General features: G+C 34.7%; 1 protein-coding gene across 1 annotated transcript in view; it reads left to right on the top strand.

Moving 5' to 3' along the window:
* Nucleotides 1-819: 819 nt before the first annotated feature.
* The window catches only part of LOC108366171 (alpha-tubulin N-acetyltransferase 1-like), a 41952-nt gene continuing 26837 nt past the window's right edge, over nucleotides 820-15934 (top strand). The window contains exon 1 of the mRNA XM_017620488.1: nucleotides 820-990. Within this exon, the coding sequence (XP_017475977.1) occupies nucleotides 884-990 (107 nt within the window). The 5' untranslated portion in view covers nucleotides 820-883. The remainder of the gene's footprint in view (nucleotides 991-15934) is intronic.

Raw genomic sequence — 15934 nt, 5'->3', positions numbered from 1 at the left:
ATACATATTTACATATGTAAACGAGTATGTGCTTTTTTAACCGACTTAAAAAAAAGGAGGAGGTTATCAATACGTCGGAATATTTTTTTGTTTTCTATGTAAGTTACCGCATAACTTTGGACCACGTTAACCGAGTTCTTTAATTCTTGATAAAAGAAAGGTAGTGCATCAGAGATGGTCCCATACAAATTTTGTTTAGATCCGACTATTGGATCATGAAGAAATTAACGGTAATCTTAAATTTTTAAATGAGAATTGAATTCGGTTTTGTTTTTTGCTTACAAATCACTTGGTATTATGTAGAAAGTGGATTGTTTTTTATTATACTTTTATACACGTAATTAATAAAAGCGCATATTTGGAAACTGTAGTTTTTATGTAAATAGGTACATAAATACATACATACATATATAACACCAGGCAAAATCGCAGATGCTAAGCCAAAAACAAGAAAAAAAAAAACATATCACAATTCATTTAGGTAATCAGGCCATAAGCACTTCTGCACGTTTGTTCTTGTAAAACACCTCAGCATAGAAAGTGCGCGGTCACATACATATGTACTAATTCTATTTCCATTTGAAAAATTTGAGCATCGCTGCAGCAGGTAGATTCAGTTTTGTTCTGTTGTTTTTTGCATTTGTTCGTATGATAAAACCTTTCGTCAGTGTAGCAGGTGATTTGTTATACGAGTGAAGGAGAGATACAGTGCTTAAAATGCGAGCTGATGGCTTGCAAGCTATTTACACAGTGCTTGTGCAGCTCTCTAATATTTACTTATAAAACGTCAACACGCATGCAAAATATCTAATTTTAAATAATTTATTTGCAGATTCAATCTTCCAACTCTTTTGACATAAGAGCCCAAACAGCTAAAATAAAAATGGCCACTTTTAAATTCGATATACGGAGCATTTTCACTCAACCGATTGTTAAAATTTCATCTAACTTACTGCCTCACACGTTCCGTGGTGATAGAAGAATGGCCCTGTGAGTAGACAAAACATTGTATATTCCATTTAAGATTTATAAATTCTTATATTGATAAAAGGGGAAAAACAATAAAAACAACTAATTAAATTATTTGAATGTCATCGTTTATCGTTCTTCACACTGTAGTTTTCGTATTTACGAACAATTACATTTTTAAAATTTACACTGTATGTACTATACAACCAAAAAACAAGTAAAAAGCCCGAGTTCCGGCCAAGCAGAATATTGAATACGCACGTGCTAAATGTGGGTTTTTCAACTTTCCGAAAACTACTAGTATGTTCGTTACGTTTTAAGTTTTTTTTTGCTCGGAAAACAATCGTTATTTCTTGAGTTTTATTTGTTGCTCAGAAAATAACACTTAATTTGCAAATACAAATACAAGGGCAGAAACAAAGACAAGGGCAACNGACCACTACTAGTATGTTCGTTACGTTTTAAGTTTTTTTTTGCTCGGAAAACAATCGTTATCTCTTGAGTTTTATTTGTTGCTCAGAAAATAAAACTTAATTTGCAAATACAAATACAAGGGCAGAAACAAAGACAAGGGCAACGACAAAACCACAGACACTCACAACCTATATTGAAGGATCAAGCCAATGATAAAGATGAAGAGCAGGACAAAGTTAAAGATAAATAAAATGACAAAGATAAAGGGAGATGAAGATGAAGATGAGGATTTATCGAATATTTCGTATTTCTTTTAATTACCGTTATATGGGATGTGGGCGTGGTTATTGTCTGATTTTGAAAATTTGATAGGTTTTACGAAGACCAGCCACTGTGCCAAATTTAGGTGAAATTGGTGAAGCGGTTACCGAGATATACACATCGAAACATAAGTGGGCGGGGTTACGCCCATTTCCCAAAAAATTTCCAATATTTTTATTTTCCGCCTAAAGATAATTGTAAATATCAATTTTAAGCGTGTAAGCTTCAGTAGTTACTAAAATATCGCATTTTCGTATATCTGAAAACTACCGTTATATGGGAGGTGGGCGTGGTTATTGTCCGATTTTATTCATCTTCTGTACCGTTCTTCCTACGCTCAAAAGAAGTACACGTACCAAGTTTCGTTAAGACACAGACGGACGGATAGACAATAGCGGTTTATTTACAAATATGCAGTATGATATTTTCTTATAATTTATTTAGTCCGCTCTTTTGCTGCGGCTACCTTGAATGCGACTTATCGACTAAACTTAACACAATTCCCCTTACTTATCCTAACCACAGCTGCCTGAGCCGCAATTGTGCCGCGAAACGTTGACAGCATTTCTGTTTATACAATACGAACCATTTCTGTTTATTCCATATCGCTGTCGATCGATCCGTTCATTAATCGATAGAAACATGCTTACGAAGCTGCTTGTGCAAAGTATTGCACTACACATATTTCATTCTAAGCGGAAGTATGGAATACAATGTGTGGCGCTGGAATGCCAAAGAATTAATTGTTTTCGCAATTACTTCGATTGCTTACACAACCTAAGCTGTTTGCGCACTTATGACAAGGCTCGTGTTAATTCCTGCCTGGCTTAAATGTGACCCGTCCTCGGTTCTCCTCAAACTTTCAACGAGCACTTGAATGACATCGGTTTGGCGTCGTGCTTTCATGCGTTTGAATAGTTGCACGCTGATGTAGCAGAGAATTAAAACAACAGTAGCTGCAAAAGCTGACAGGGCCAGATTTGCAATTAACTTTGTTTCCATTTCCCCAATATAACGTAGATTATCGATGTCCATTTTATGAAGGTAGGGGAGACTCAGTTCAGTTTGGTAGCCAGTGACATTTAGAAGCGGGGAAGCGACGGCGCCTGTAGATCGTTGCATTTATCTGAACCGTATCGTCAAAAGTTATCAAATACGTGCCGCTGATTGTCCTTTTAGCTCTGTATCATTCTCTTGCGTGTATTTTGTGATTAGAGAAATTTCATGTCAACGCGGCCACCTTTGTGTGCGACCTCTAAGGATTTGGATGAAAGTTGAAGAGATTAAAGGTATATTTCGCCGATATGACGTAGGGTTGAGTATTTACACGGGACTCAAATTTTACGAAAACATCATACATACCTTTCTTTAAAGTGCTGTATCTTGGGAACCTTTTAACGAAACTTAATGAAAAAAATGTATTTCTTCCGTCTTATTATGGGCTTTAATTTAAAATTTTTAACATTAATTTGAAACGTATAAAAAAATTAAGTAAACATTTTTCTTGATGTTTTTTTTTGATTGTAGCATTTGATTTTTGTTTTACATAAAAATATTGTCTGTAATGTCAACTTCAAATACCCAAATGGGCGTAATGGGCTACGAAGGCGTATGGGCTCTAGATCGTCTAACGCTCGAGCAATATGATAAATAGACATACAAATTTTATGAAATTGTATATTTTTGAATGAGGAAAGGTGTGTAAAAAAAACAATATGAATAAATCATTTTAACTTTACTAAGGTCTAAAATTACGAAAATCCCTTCAAGGAAATGCAGAATTGAACTTTGTTGCAAGTTCACATGGGTAACCTACTTGCGACGGGATTGGAAGAAATTTTAAGACTAGTGCAGTGATCACGCATACCAAATGCAATAACAGTGGCAACGTACTAATGCACAACCAAGGCAATATGAGCACAGCGACCTAGATACGCACTTGAGGGCAATAATATTTAGCGCTGCCGCTTGCAAGCAGAGTATTTCAATTATGCTCGCTGCCCCCGCTAACCGCTGCACAGTTTGATTGGTTGCTTCTCGATAACTCACAAGTAGAATAGTTCGACAACGTGCTCAGCTCTGTCAGCTGTGCTGCCAGCTGCCTCATCAGTGCTCGCTTCCACATTCGGCAATGCAATGATTATGAAAACGAAAAGAGAGAGGCGGAGTTATGAAAATTACTTTCGGTGACAAATTAGGTATAAATAGTCAAGATTTAGTGAATAAAACAGAAAATGAATGGCATGCTTTAACTTAATCATTTCTCCAAATTCGGCAACTGCAAAGCTGCCTAGATAAAGTTTTCGGCAGCCTAATGGCCGCCTATCGAACGGCAGAACCTTCTCTGCCTAACAAAGAAGAAGGTTAATATTAACAATATTACTATTAGGACCAACACATGGCGATCCTGCCAGTTTATTAAGATCGCCAACACATGGCGATCCTGCCAAATTATACTTTGAACATATGAGCAAACAGGACCACCCGGCCAGTTTTATTAAGATCCTGCCAAAGATATGGCAATAGGTTTTATAAATATAAGATTTTTTTGGAAGTCAATGTTTAGTGCCATCATGATAGCCATCACAGGCTACGAAGTCGGTAAGGATGCGCAACCAGTCAAAACAGTAGTAAGATACAAACCAGAAAAGGTGCAGAAACCCAAAATAAATGACAACAAAGACTTTGAATTCTATGCAGTCGGCGTCATGGCACTTTTTATAGTACTTGTGGCCATGTTAACGGTATTAGAAACAACGCATATAAACGCGGCCAAGGACAGGTACAACAGCATCAGAATACAACACATGCATTTTGGGTACAATTCTAAATTAGGTTTAAACCAGTATATAAATACATTACTTACAATTTATTGCATTCGTGTTAGTAATATTTTGCGAGACTACGTTATGTAATATAAAATATAATATTGAGGGTTCAGTTTATTATTAAAATTATTTGTGTATTTCTTAATAATAAATAAAATTTTTGAAAAACATAATTACATAAAATTATGCATACAAGTATACACCAAGATTAAAAACAAAAAAAAATATAATAAATATTTTTACATTAACAAATTTTAAAGACCGCTTACTGTCAACACGAAGATAGGGTCATTCCAATTTTGGCAAATAATGGGCTCAAATTTAAACTATGAACCAATGATCAAAAAATTCACATCATTTAAAGAAGAATTCCACAAATCATACAAGTGTTTAAATAATAATACCAAAATAAAAGAAGAAACTGTAAGAAAGCACATAATTATCTTATTTACAACTTTAGTAAACTTCAGATGGATTGGCTTAGATATATTCTAGCAACTCAGAGGCAAATTGCTTAAAATTTTATCAAAATACGATTTTGATATACTAATTCCCCATTCAATTACTACAAAAATATAAATCCCAACAGAAATTTTAAGCTCAGAGTCAACTCGAAGCATAAAAACAATGCCCGATTTTAATTTGCAACTTGCCTCAAAAGTCATTCCGAGCTTTTGCGGAAACTATAGGGACTTGGAAGCCTTTTTCAAAGTAACCGAAATCATATACAATGACTTATCTGAAGATGGCAAAAGTGCACTAATTGATTTTGTAGTTGACGTAAAATTAAGCCAAACGGTGAAAACAATCGTGACTGCAATACAACCCCCCAAACATTCCAAGAACTCAAAGATTTATTTTTTGTATATGTATTTATTTATTGAATATATTTTTCGAATCTAACAATAAGTTTTCAAATCTTACAAACTACTATTAAATTTAAAATTTCTGCGACAATGCTTACAAATTTTTTATTTTTTCATACATATATACATATTTATTAAAGCTGTTGCGGCTGTCGGAATGGACTAGATTCCGTGCAGCAGGATCGCTGGATATCGTGCTGGGCAGGCGGTCTGAAAGTACGAGTTCCAAAGCCGCACTGCCTGGGCGGGGGGAAAGGACTAGTTTCCACGCCGTGCCTTCGCTTCTCTATATTTACGTTATTACAATCCAGTAGGCAGTAGATTTATTAAAAAAAAAAATATATATATATAAAAACAGCAACAATACCACACGTCCAGAACCAATTAGCCAACATCGGACAAGTAAATTCCAGCATCACGAATTTCAAAAACAAAATATTACAACTGGTGTCTGAACTAAATACTCTGCAAATAGGGCAATTGGGTACGAATGCAACAAACGAACAAAAAAGCATTGCTGTGTTTAAAAATGGACTGAATGAACAGTTCAAGCAAACCGTACCCAAGTCTTTTGATATCGCTGTTGAACTTGCTCTAGAAATAGAACAAGGGACCCAACAAGGTAGCAGGAGTGGTATGTTCTTTAGAAATAGGAACAATAACAAACAATGCAAATAATTTATACAGTCATTTTCATTCTAACAACAGGTATAACAATAACAGTAGAACACGCAATAAATCAAGGAGCAGTCCTGACCAAAGACAACACTTACCATAACCACAATTCAAATAGGTGCTCAAATAATGCGAGACCAAATAATTACAGTAATAATCAAAGCAATTATTTTAACGAAAGACAGCCCAATAACTTCTATAGGAATAACCAAATATCCTTGCCTAGAAACCAGGAGAGAAATGGTCACCGCATGAACGTTGTCCAATTTCAGGGAAACGTAGGCGACCTGGAGGACCACAATGGCACTCCTCCGGGGGAAAGGGACATGTAAACAAAACTGAATCTAAATGTATTTACATATGTAATAACGCAAAAATTTAAAAAATTATATAACAATACACAATTTAGAATTCAGTAAGCCAATGACATTCCTTATAGAAACAGGAGCAGACATTTCGATTTGTAAAAAACCATTCAACAATGAGTTTGACTTTGACACCGACTCAAAATGCAAATTAACAGGAATAGCAAAAGAAGAAATTGATTCAGTATGTGCGTCAAAGCTAAATTTTCCTATAGAAAAAGATAAATCAGTTATCGATTTTCAGCTAGTAAATGGCGGTACTACTCCCATACAACTCTCCATTACTACTAGTACCCAAAAAGAGTGAAAACGACANATACAGGTACAGGGAATGCTTGATAACGACACGATCGAACCGTCAGTCAGCCCATACAACTCTCCATTACTACTAGTACCCAAAAAGAGTGAAAACGACAATAAGAAATGGCGATTAGTAGTGGATTACAGAAAATTTGATGATAAAATAGTAAATGAAAAATTTCCCTTAACAAAATTAGAGAACGTATTAGATGTCTTAGGATGAGCCAAATATTTCACAACTCTAGACATGACAAGTTCTTTTCACCAAATACCTTTACAAAACGATTCAATACCACCAACAGCATTTTCCACACAAGACGGACACTACCAATTTAAACGATTGCTATTCGGATTAAAGATATCATCAAACAGTTTCCAAAGGAAGTTAACAATTGCACTAAGCGGTTTAAAATCGGAAGCTTTCCTTTATGTAGATGACATCATTGTTTTTCGATGTTCTTTAAAATACCACAGGGACGGATTAGCAATTAATTTTGTTTCCATATACCCAATATAACATAGATTATCGATGTTCATTTTATGAAGGTAGGGGAGACTCAGTTCAGCTTGGTAGCCAGTGGCATTTAGAAGCGGTGAAGCGACGGTGCCAGGTGTATTCTTTATGATGTTGTTGCGGTTCCGCTGATTGTCCTTTTAGCTTTGTATCATTCTCCTATCACTACCGTGTGATCACTGACGATTATGACACAATCGTCAATTATTTCTAATGGCTTAAGGTTGCTGGGCTGAGAGGTGTAATGTGAAGTACTACCAGAGTGTAACTGTTGAGTATTAGCGCTGCCGTTTTGATACAATTGTAACATTTTTGATACTTTTGTGTGTATTTTGTGATTAGAGGAATTTCATGTCACCGCAGCCACTTTTGTGTGCGATCTCTAAGGATTTGGATGAAAGTTGAAGAGATTGAAGGCATATTTGGCCGATATGACGTAGGGTTGAGTATTTACACGGGACCAAAATTTTACGAAAACGTCATACATACCATTCTTTAAAGTGCTGTATCTTGGAAACTTTTTAACGAAACTTAAAGAAAAAAATGTATTTCTTCCGTCTTATTATGGGCTTTAATTTAAAATTTTTAACATTAATGTGAAACGTATAAAAAAATTAAGTAAACATTTTTCTTCTGGATGTTTCTTTTTTGATTGCAGCATCTGATTTTTTTTTTACATAAATACATTGTCTATAATGTCAACTTCAAATACCCAAATGGGCGTAATGGGCTACGAAGGCGTATGGGCTCTAGATCGTCTAACACTCGAGTGATATGATACATACACATTAAAATTTTATGAAATTGTATATTTCTGAAAGAGGAAAGGTGTGTAAAAAACAAAAACAATATGAATAAATCATATTAACTTTACTGAAGGTCTAAAGTTACGAAAATCCCTTCAAGGAAAGGCAGAATTGAACTTTGTTGCAAGTTCACAAGGGTAATCTACTTGCGACGGGATTGGAAGAAATTTTAAGATACTAGTGTAGTGATCACACATACCAAATGCAATAACAGTAGCAACGTACTAATGCACAACCAAGGCAATATGAGCACAGCGACCCAGATATGCATTCGAGGGCAATGCTGACCAGGCAAATGTTATTAATATTTAGCGCTGCCGCTTGCAAGCAGAGTATTTCAATTATGCTCGCTGCCCCCGCTAACCGCTGCACAGTTTGGCTGACTTCCAAAACGTCAATTGCTTTGCATACGTACAAAGTATAAGGTTCCTTAACGTCGAACTACAAAATATTGACAATGTATACTGTTCCAAAACGCAGCCGATTAGTTATCGAAACGTATCGCTTGAGCAATCAGCGCATCAGAAACAAAGTTGATGCTTCGTTTGTTATTGGTTAGCATTGGTGTTTTAAATATGGAAAATTCAGAAAAATTGTTCATTGCTATATTGAATATTTAAAATATGCAATGTATATGGTTGCAATGTGTCGCAACTCTGCATATACAAACAGTTTGAATACCGCAGTATAACAGTTTCCAAACATTGTATTGATACGTTTTGGAAGTCAGCCTTTGATTGGTTGCTTCTCCATAACTCACAAGTAGATTAGTTCGGCAACGTGCTCAGCTCTGCCAGCTGCGCTGCCAGCTGCCTCATCATTGGTCGCTTCCACATTCGGCAATGCAATGATTATGAAAACGAGATGAGAGAGGCGGAGTTATGAAAATTACTTTCGGTGACAAATTAGGTATAAATAGTCAAGAGTTAGTGAATAAAACAGAAAATGAATGACATGCTTTGACTTAATCATTTCTCCAAATTCGGCAACTGCAAAGCTGCCTAGATAAAGTTTTCGGCAGCCTAATGGCCGCCTATCGAACGGCAGAACCTTCTCTGTCTAACAAAGAAGAAGTTTAATATTAACAATATTACTATTAGGACCAACACATGGCGATCCTGCCAGTCTATTAAGATCGCCAACACATGGCGATCCTGCTAAAATATACTTTGAAATTATGAGCAAACAGGACCACCCGGCTAGTTTTATTAAGATCCTGCAAAAGATATGGCAGTAGGCTTTATAAATATAAGATTTTAAATGTTGCTCAACATGGCGTGGTGGAAGTAAATTGCAATTTTTTTTTAATTTAATTTCTCAAAAAGTGGATTTTTTTTCTCTCAAACTTTTTTACCGGGAAAGAGACACTTTGAACTACAACCAACCCAAATCTCAAATAACGAAGATTTTTTTTTTCTTACTTATAATTTTTTATAGAAAATATACGTTTTTGTGGTACATACTACAATATTCTTATATTGTTTAACTAAATGGAACATATGTATGTTGGAATATATCAGCAAGAAGTACAGCCGTGATCATTTTTTGTGTATCAAATAGATATTAGAACACACTTTCCACCATACAGTTTCAAATTTCAAAATCACATTTTCCCGCTTTTTATAATCGAAACTGTATGGTGGAAAGTGTGTTCTAATATCTATTTGGTACACAAAAAATGATCACGGCTGTACTTTTTGCTGATATATTACATACGTATGTTCCATTTAGTTAAAAAATATAAGAATATTGTAGTATGTACCACAAAAACGTATATTTCTATAAAAAATCATAACTCAGAAAAAAACTCTGCGCTATTAGAGATTTGGGTTGATTGTTGTTCAAAGTGTCTCTTTCCCGGTAAAAAAGTTTGAGAGAAAAAATACACTTTTTGAGAAATTAAATTAAAAAAAAATTGCACTTTTTGTTTATTGTTAAATAAAAAATTTTAAATAATGAAAATCAATAATTGTATCATTCTGTCTTGAAGTGACAAGAATTACTGACATTTGAGTAAAAACATTGTTGGCATCTATTAAATTTTGACAAAGTTATTGGCTTTTTAAAAAAAATTCTCACTGTCAATTCGAATAATCGATTTTTGACTGAAAAACAAAATCGCGGTTAATTCGGCCGAGAAATTTTTCCGAGCCAAAAGGAAAAACACGTGTCTCATTATTTGGACCAACAAACAATGTATTTTAGTTTGGTCGAAATTAAAAATCATGCTCGTACCTGACCGGTTGTCTGGAAATGGAAAGCATCAATTACATAAATTTATGCACACAAGTATACACCAAAATTAAAACCAAAAACAAATATAATAAATATTTTTACATTAATACATTTTAAAGACCGCTTGCTGTCAACACGAAGATAGGGTCGTTCCAATTTTAGCAAATAATGGGCTCAAATTTAATGATCAAGTTAGAAAAAAATTCACATCATTTAAAGAAGAATTCCACAACTCATACAAGTTTTTAAACAAGAATACTAAAATAAAAGAAGAAACTGTAAGAAAGCACCTATTATCTTAACTTTAGTAAACTTCAGATGGACACTCAACGTATATTTGACAAGACTCCCGAAAGAGCACAAAGAAATTGGCTTAGATACATATATTCTGGCAACTCAGAGACAAATTGCTTAAAATTTTATCAAAATACGATTTTGATATACTAATTCCCCATTCAATTACAACAGAAATACAAATCCCAACAGAAATTTTAAGCTCAGAGTCAACTCAAAGCATAAAAACAATGCCCGATTTTAATTTGCAACTTGCCTCAAAAGTCATTCCGAGCTTATGCGGAAACTATGGGGACTTGGAAGCCTTTTTCAAAGTAACCGAAATCATATACAATGACTTATCTGAAGATGGCAAAAGTGCACTAATAGATTTAGTTTTTCGAATCTAACAATAAGTTTTCAAATCTTGCAAACTATTATTAAATTTAAAATTTCTGCGGCTATGCTTACAATTTTTTTTTTGTCGGAATGGACAAGATTCCGAGCAGCACGTTCGCTGGATATCGTGCTGGACAGGCGGTCTGAAAGTAGGAGTTCCAAAGCCGCACTGCCTGGGCGGGTGGAAAGGACTAGTTTCCACGCCGTGCCTTCGCTTCTCTATATTTAAGTAATTGCAATCCAGTAGGCAGTAGATTTATTAAAAAACAAATATAAAAACAGCAACAATACCACACGTCGAGAACCAATTAGCCAACTTCGGACAAAGAAATTCCAGCATCACGAATTTCAAAAACAAAATATTACAACTGGTGTCTGAACTAAATACTCTGCAAATAGGGCCATTGGGTACGAATGCAACGAACGAACAAAAAAGCATTGATCGCTGACCTGAATGAGCAATACAGCTTTACTGTGTTTAAAAATGGACTGAATGAACAGTTCAAGCAAACCGTATTCGCTGCTCTACCCAAATCTTTTGATATCGCTATTGAACTTGCTCTAGAAATAGAACAAGGCACCCAACAAAGTAGCAGGAGTGGTATGTTCTTTAGAAATAGGAACAATAACCAAACAAACAATGCAAATAATTTATACAGGCGGAACAATACTGGTAATTTTCATTCTAACAACAGGTATAACAATAACAGTAGAACACACAATAACTCAAGGAGCAGTCCTGACCAAAGACAACACTTACCATACCACAATTCAAATAGGAGCTCAAATAATGCGAGACCAAATAATTACAGTAATAATCAAAGTAATTATTTTAACGAAAGACAGCCCTATAACTTCTATAGGAATAACCAAATATCCTTGCCTAGAAACCAGGAGAGAAATGGTCGCCGCATGAACGTTGTCCAATTTCAGGGAAACGTAGGCGACCTGGAGGACCACAATGGCACTCCTCCGGGGGAAAGGGACATGTAAACAAAACTGAATCTAAATGTATTTACATATGTAATAACGCAAAAATTTAACAAATTATATAACAATACACAATTTAGAGTTCAGTAAGCCAATGACATTCCTTATAGACACAGGAGCAGACATTTCGATTTGTAAAAATCCATTCAACAACGAATTTGACTTTGACACCGACTCAAAATGCAAATTAACAGGAATAGCAAAAGAAGAAATTGATTCAGTATGTGCGTCAAAGCTAAATTTTAGTATAGAAAAAGATAAATCAGTTATCGGTTTTCAGCTAGTAAATGGCGGTACTAATACAGGTACAGGGAATGCTTGATAACGACACCATCGAACCGTAACGCAGAGGGGTATTTGACCGATTTAGGCGGCCAAAATTCGAAAACGCACATTTTTCTTTTATAACTGAATATAGGGTGAAGAGAATATAATAATTGACTAGATTTCGTTATTTTGTGATTCCCTCTTTGTTTTCATTCGTTCGCACCGCGCTGTCAGAGTACCGTTTTGATAATTGATTATTTGGTTTTTGGATGGGTTTAATACAAGCCGAAGTGGTAAAAAACTGCTCTAAATCGTGTGTTAATTTTTTTAATTATATTAAATTAGACAATTGTAAAGCAGGTAAATACCATATAATCCACATATTTTAATACAAATATAATATGAACTGGTACCGGCAGAGGAAAAATGTCGTATTTTTGCTAATTTTAATGGATTTGGGGAATAAACTACAGTCATAAAGTTATGTAACACCACTCAACGGCGCTGAGATTCTTGCTTGGTTGTTATGCTTGACAATTCATAGTTTGGAGACAAACAAAAAAACCTGCTGAAAATGTGCGTTCTCTATGCAGGGGCCGTTGGGAATACTTACTACTGCCGAAAAATAAACTGAAAATACTGCTGCAGTACTGTACAAGTTTCCCTTAAAAGTATTCAATAAGTAAAGGGTGATAGGCAAGCCACGACGCCCCACAAAGTAAAGGGGGAAAGAAGGGCGGGTTAGCTAAAGATGGATTGAATTGAAAAGTTTGGAGAGTTACAGAGGAGAAAATACATAGTTGTCAGTACATTTAGAAAAAAAATCTCTGCTTGACGGTAAGTTCTAGTAAAAATATGCAAATAAGTTTTTAAGGCAATAAAATTGTAAGAAGTTTTTGAATACTCAGTTTTTAAGGCAATAAGATCCTAAGAATTTTTTTAATACAGAGTAGGCTCGCATATTCGCGAATTGATTACATCAAAAACATTAGGCATTGCATAAAACACTTTTGACATTCATTATTTTCGATATATAAAATACAAACGGCTTAAACACTCAAATATCAGATATTTATTTGCTACCGCGTGTGCACTTAAAAATGCTTAAAACACGAAGATATTCTAGCATTAATAAAAATCCGCAGTGTGTCAAGTTCATAGTTCGCGGAGAAATTTTACGAGTTCCGAATGCTGCAATATTTCTTCAATGAATGCAAAGATAGATGCGGCCCAAAAACAAGAACTGAAGTCGGAAAATTATTCCAAGAATGAAATAACTGTGGTAATATATAGTTTTGCGAAATTTAAAAGCCAATTAAAAAACAGTGGACTGAAGCCCATAGAATAGCCGATACTTTTATAAAAAATTATCAGGAATGGATTAAAGGAACCTTTTCTATACCAAAAACCATCAGTCTTCCAGGACGGCCTACCAAACCTTTGGTTGAGTCCAGCGATAGAACGAAGAGACGTAAAACCGAAAATTTACGGAACTGTAGTGATACGGGAGAGTTGACTCTAGCTACTACAATAAAATTACGGTCAGCAGGAATGAGAGATGCAACTGAAGTACTTAAAAAAATTACTTCACCGAATCGGGCACATAAATATTAAATCGCGTACCAAAAGAGTCAATCAAACTCGAAATCTAACGAGCAGTTATCAATCTTAAAAGCTCTTTCGATGTTTATCGAAGCTAATTTGACATAATTAATTGTGCCTCTTTTAAAAATTACATTAAAAAATCCACTTGTTTTCACTATTTTTTTAATTTAAACACCTATAATTAAAAATTTATGCAGCAAATTGGTCCAAATTTTTTTGGAGGCTTCAAGTATAGTTTACAGCTTTATATAGTTTACAACAGTGAAAATAAAGCTAAATAACATAAAGGTTACCTGTTTTTTAGATTTGCCCATGTATGATATTCATATTGTTATAATTAACTTAACCTATTATATACATTGTATTTAATTTTAAATTTAAAAGGTGGCAGCCCTGTTTAAGATAGTTTCAAACTATAACCTTATAAATTAATTTTTAAACAGATGGTAACCCTCCTACACGTTTCTTGGAAACAAAGCCTTTTCAAACCCATTTCGAATGTTACCCACATTGTAGTAATTCATTTAACTTAATTGCATTTAGGTATTGAAAATGCGCTTTTAATAAATTTTATCTTTTTGAGTTAATAAAGTTTGCAGAAGGAAATTCGATAATGATGTCGTGTGTATATTAGACCTCAAAAAATAAAAAATAAAATATTGCAAATTTCCAAAGATATTTAAGGACAAACTTTGTAAAGGACATTTTCCATACCCATTCGCCCTTATGCACCAAAAAAAACTTATTCCGTTGTAATTCTACAGAATTTTTTCTTTTATATGATACCCGTATTGTTATCCTACATTACAATGAATTTTTAAAATAATTTTTTGAAATAATCATATTTTTTAAATTTCAAAGTCCTTTTAAAAAAATCTGGCGGCAGAGAGAAAAACTAGGTACGCAGTTTTACTAAAATTTAATAATAGTTTCTCGAACATATTTATTTTTGTGTGTGTAAAATTATTGAAGTGTAAAATAGAACGACCACTTATACCATTAAATGCAACCCTGCCCATATTCTTAAGATTGTAACTTTTGCTGAATAAATATATATTTCCTTCCGGTTTGAATTGCTACCAAAGGAGTTGTGTTTTTTTTTCTCTGCGTGGAATTCTCGACATTTCTAACAGGTTATGGGCCCAGAGTCACAAAATTACAATTGATACTGTTTGGAAAAGTGTGTTTGCTAAACGGCTAAGTATTTATTACACGCGGACTGATTATTTCTAACCGAATCATCACGGATTGTTCTTTGAACATGGCGACAAACGCGGTAGCTTTTCCATTCGAGAAATTAAAAGGTCGCGAAAATTTCGACATTTGGAAGCGTCACGCAAAATCTTATCTTGTCATAAAGAACTGCTGGAAGGTAGTTGAAAATGATTTACCTGCAGAACCTTCAGACAAGGACAAAGACAGTGATGAACGTGCTCTAGCTGAAATAACTTTGATGATAGAGCCAAATATCTTTTCGCATATTGCAACAGCATGGAAGGCATTGTTTTCCGCATACGAAGACATGGGCCTTACGCGAAAAGTGGAGCTGTTAAAATAACTAGTGCAGTGCAAACTTTCTGACTACGTATCAGTGCAGGAATACGTAAATTCGGTAGTCATGACGTCACTCAAAGTGCAAAATGCTGGCCTTAATATTGACGAAGAGCTAACCGCATCGTTGATGTTAGCAGGATTATCAGATGATTTTCGTCCACTTGTATTAGCCGTTGAAAACACAATAGATAAACTCACTATCGATGGTGTAAAAACAATCTTGTTACAAGACGTAAAATTTGACAATACGAATACTTACAAGAGTGGTGAGAATGCACTTTATTCAAAAGCAAAATCAAATTTAAAGGAAAAATCGAATCAATTTCGATGCCATTCGTGCAAACAACTAGGTCATTTTGCTAGAAACTGTCCTAACAAAACCAAGCGAGATGGCAGCACCACGAAAGGTAAAAATGTCCTTTTCGCATCTCTTCTTTCTCATGACATTCGTAAAGACGAATGGTATGTTGATTCGGGTGCTACTTCTCACATGACCAGAAACCATAATGTGATTGTTGATCAAGTGCCGGTTGCAAATAAAAATATTTTAGTT

Source organism: Rhagoletis zephyria, unplaced genomic scaffold (genome assembly GCF_001687245.7).
Source record: "Rhagoletis zephyria isolate East Lansing unplaced genomic scaffold, Rhagoletis_zephyria_1.1 Rzeph_scaffold_02177, whole genome shotgun sequence".
NCBI classification, from domain to species: domain Eukaryota; kingdom Metazoa; phylum Arthropoda; class Insecta; order Diptera; family Tephritidae; genus Rhagoletis; species Rhagoletis zephyria.
This window is presented reverse-complemented; position numbering and strand designations above follow the sequence as displayed.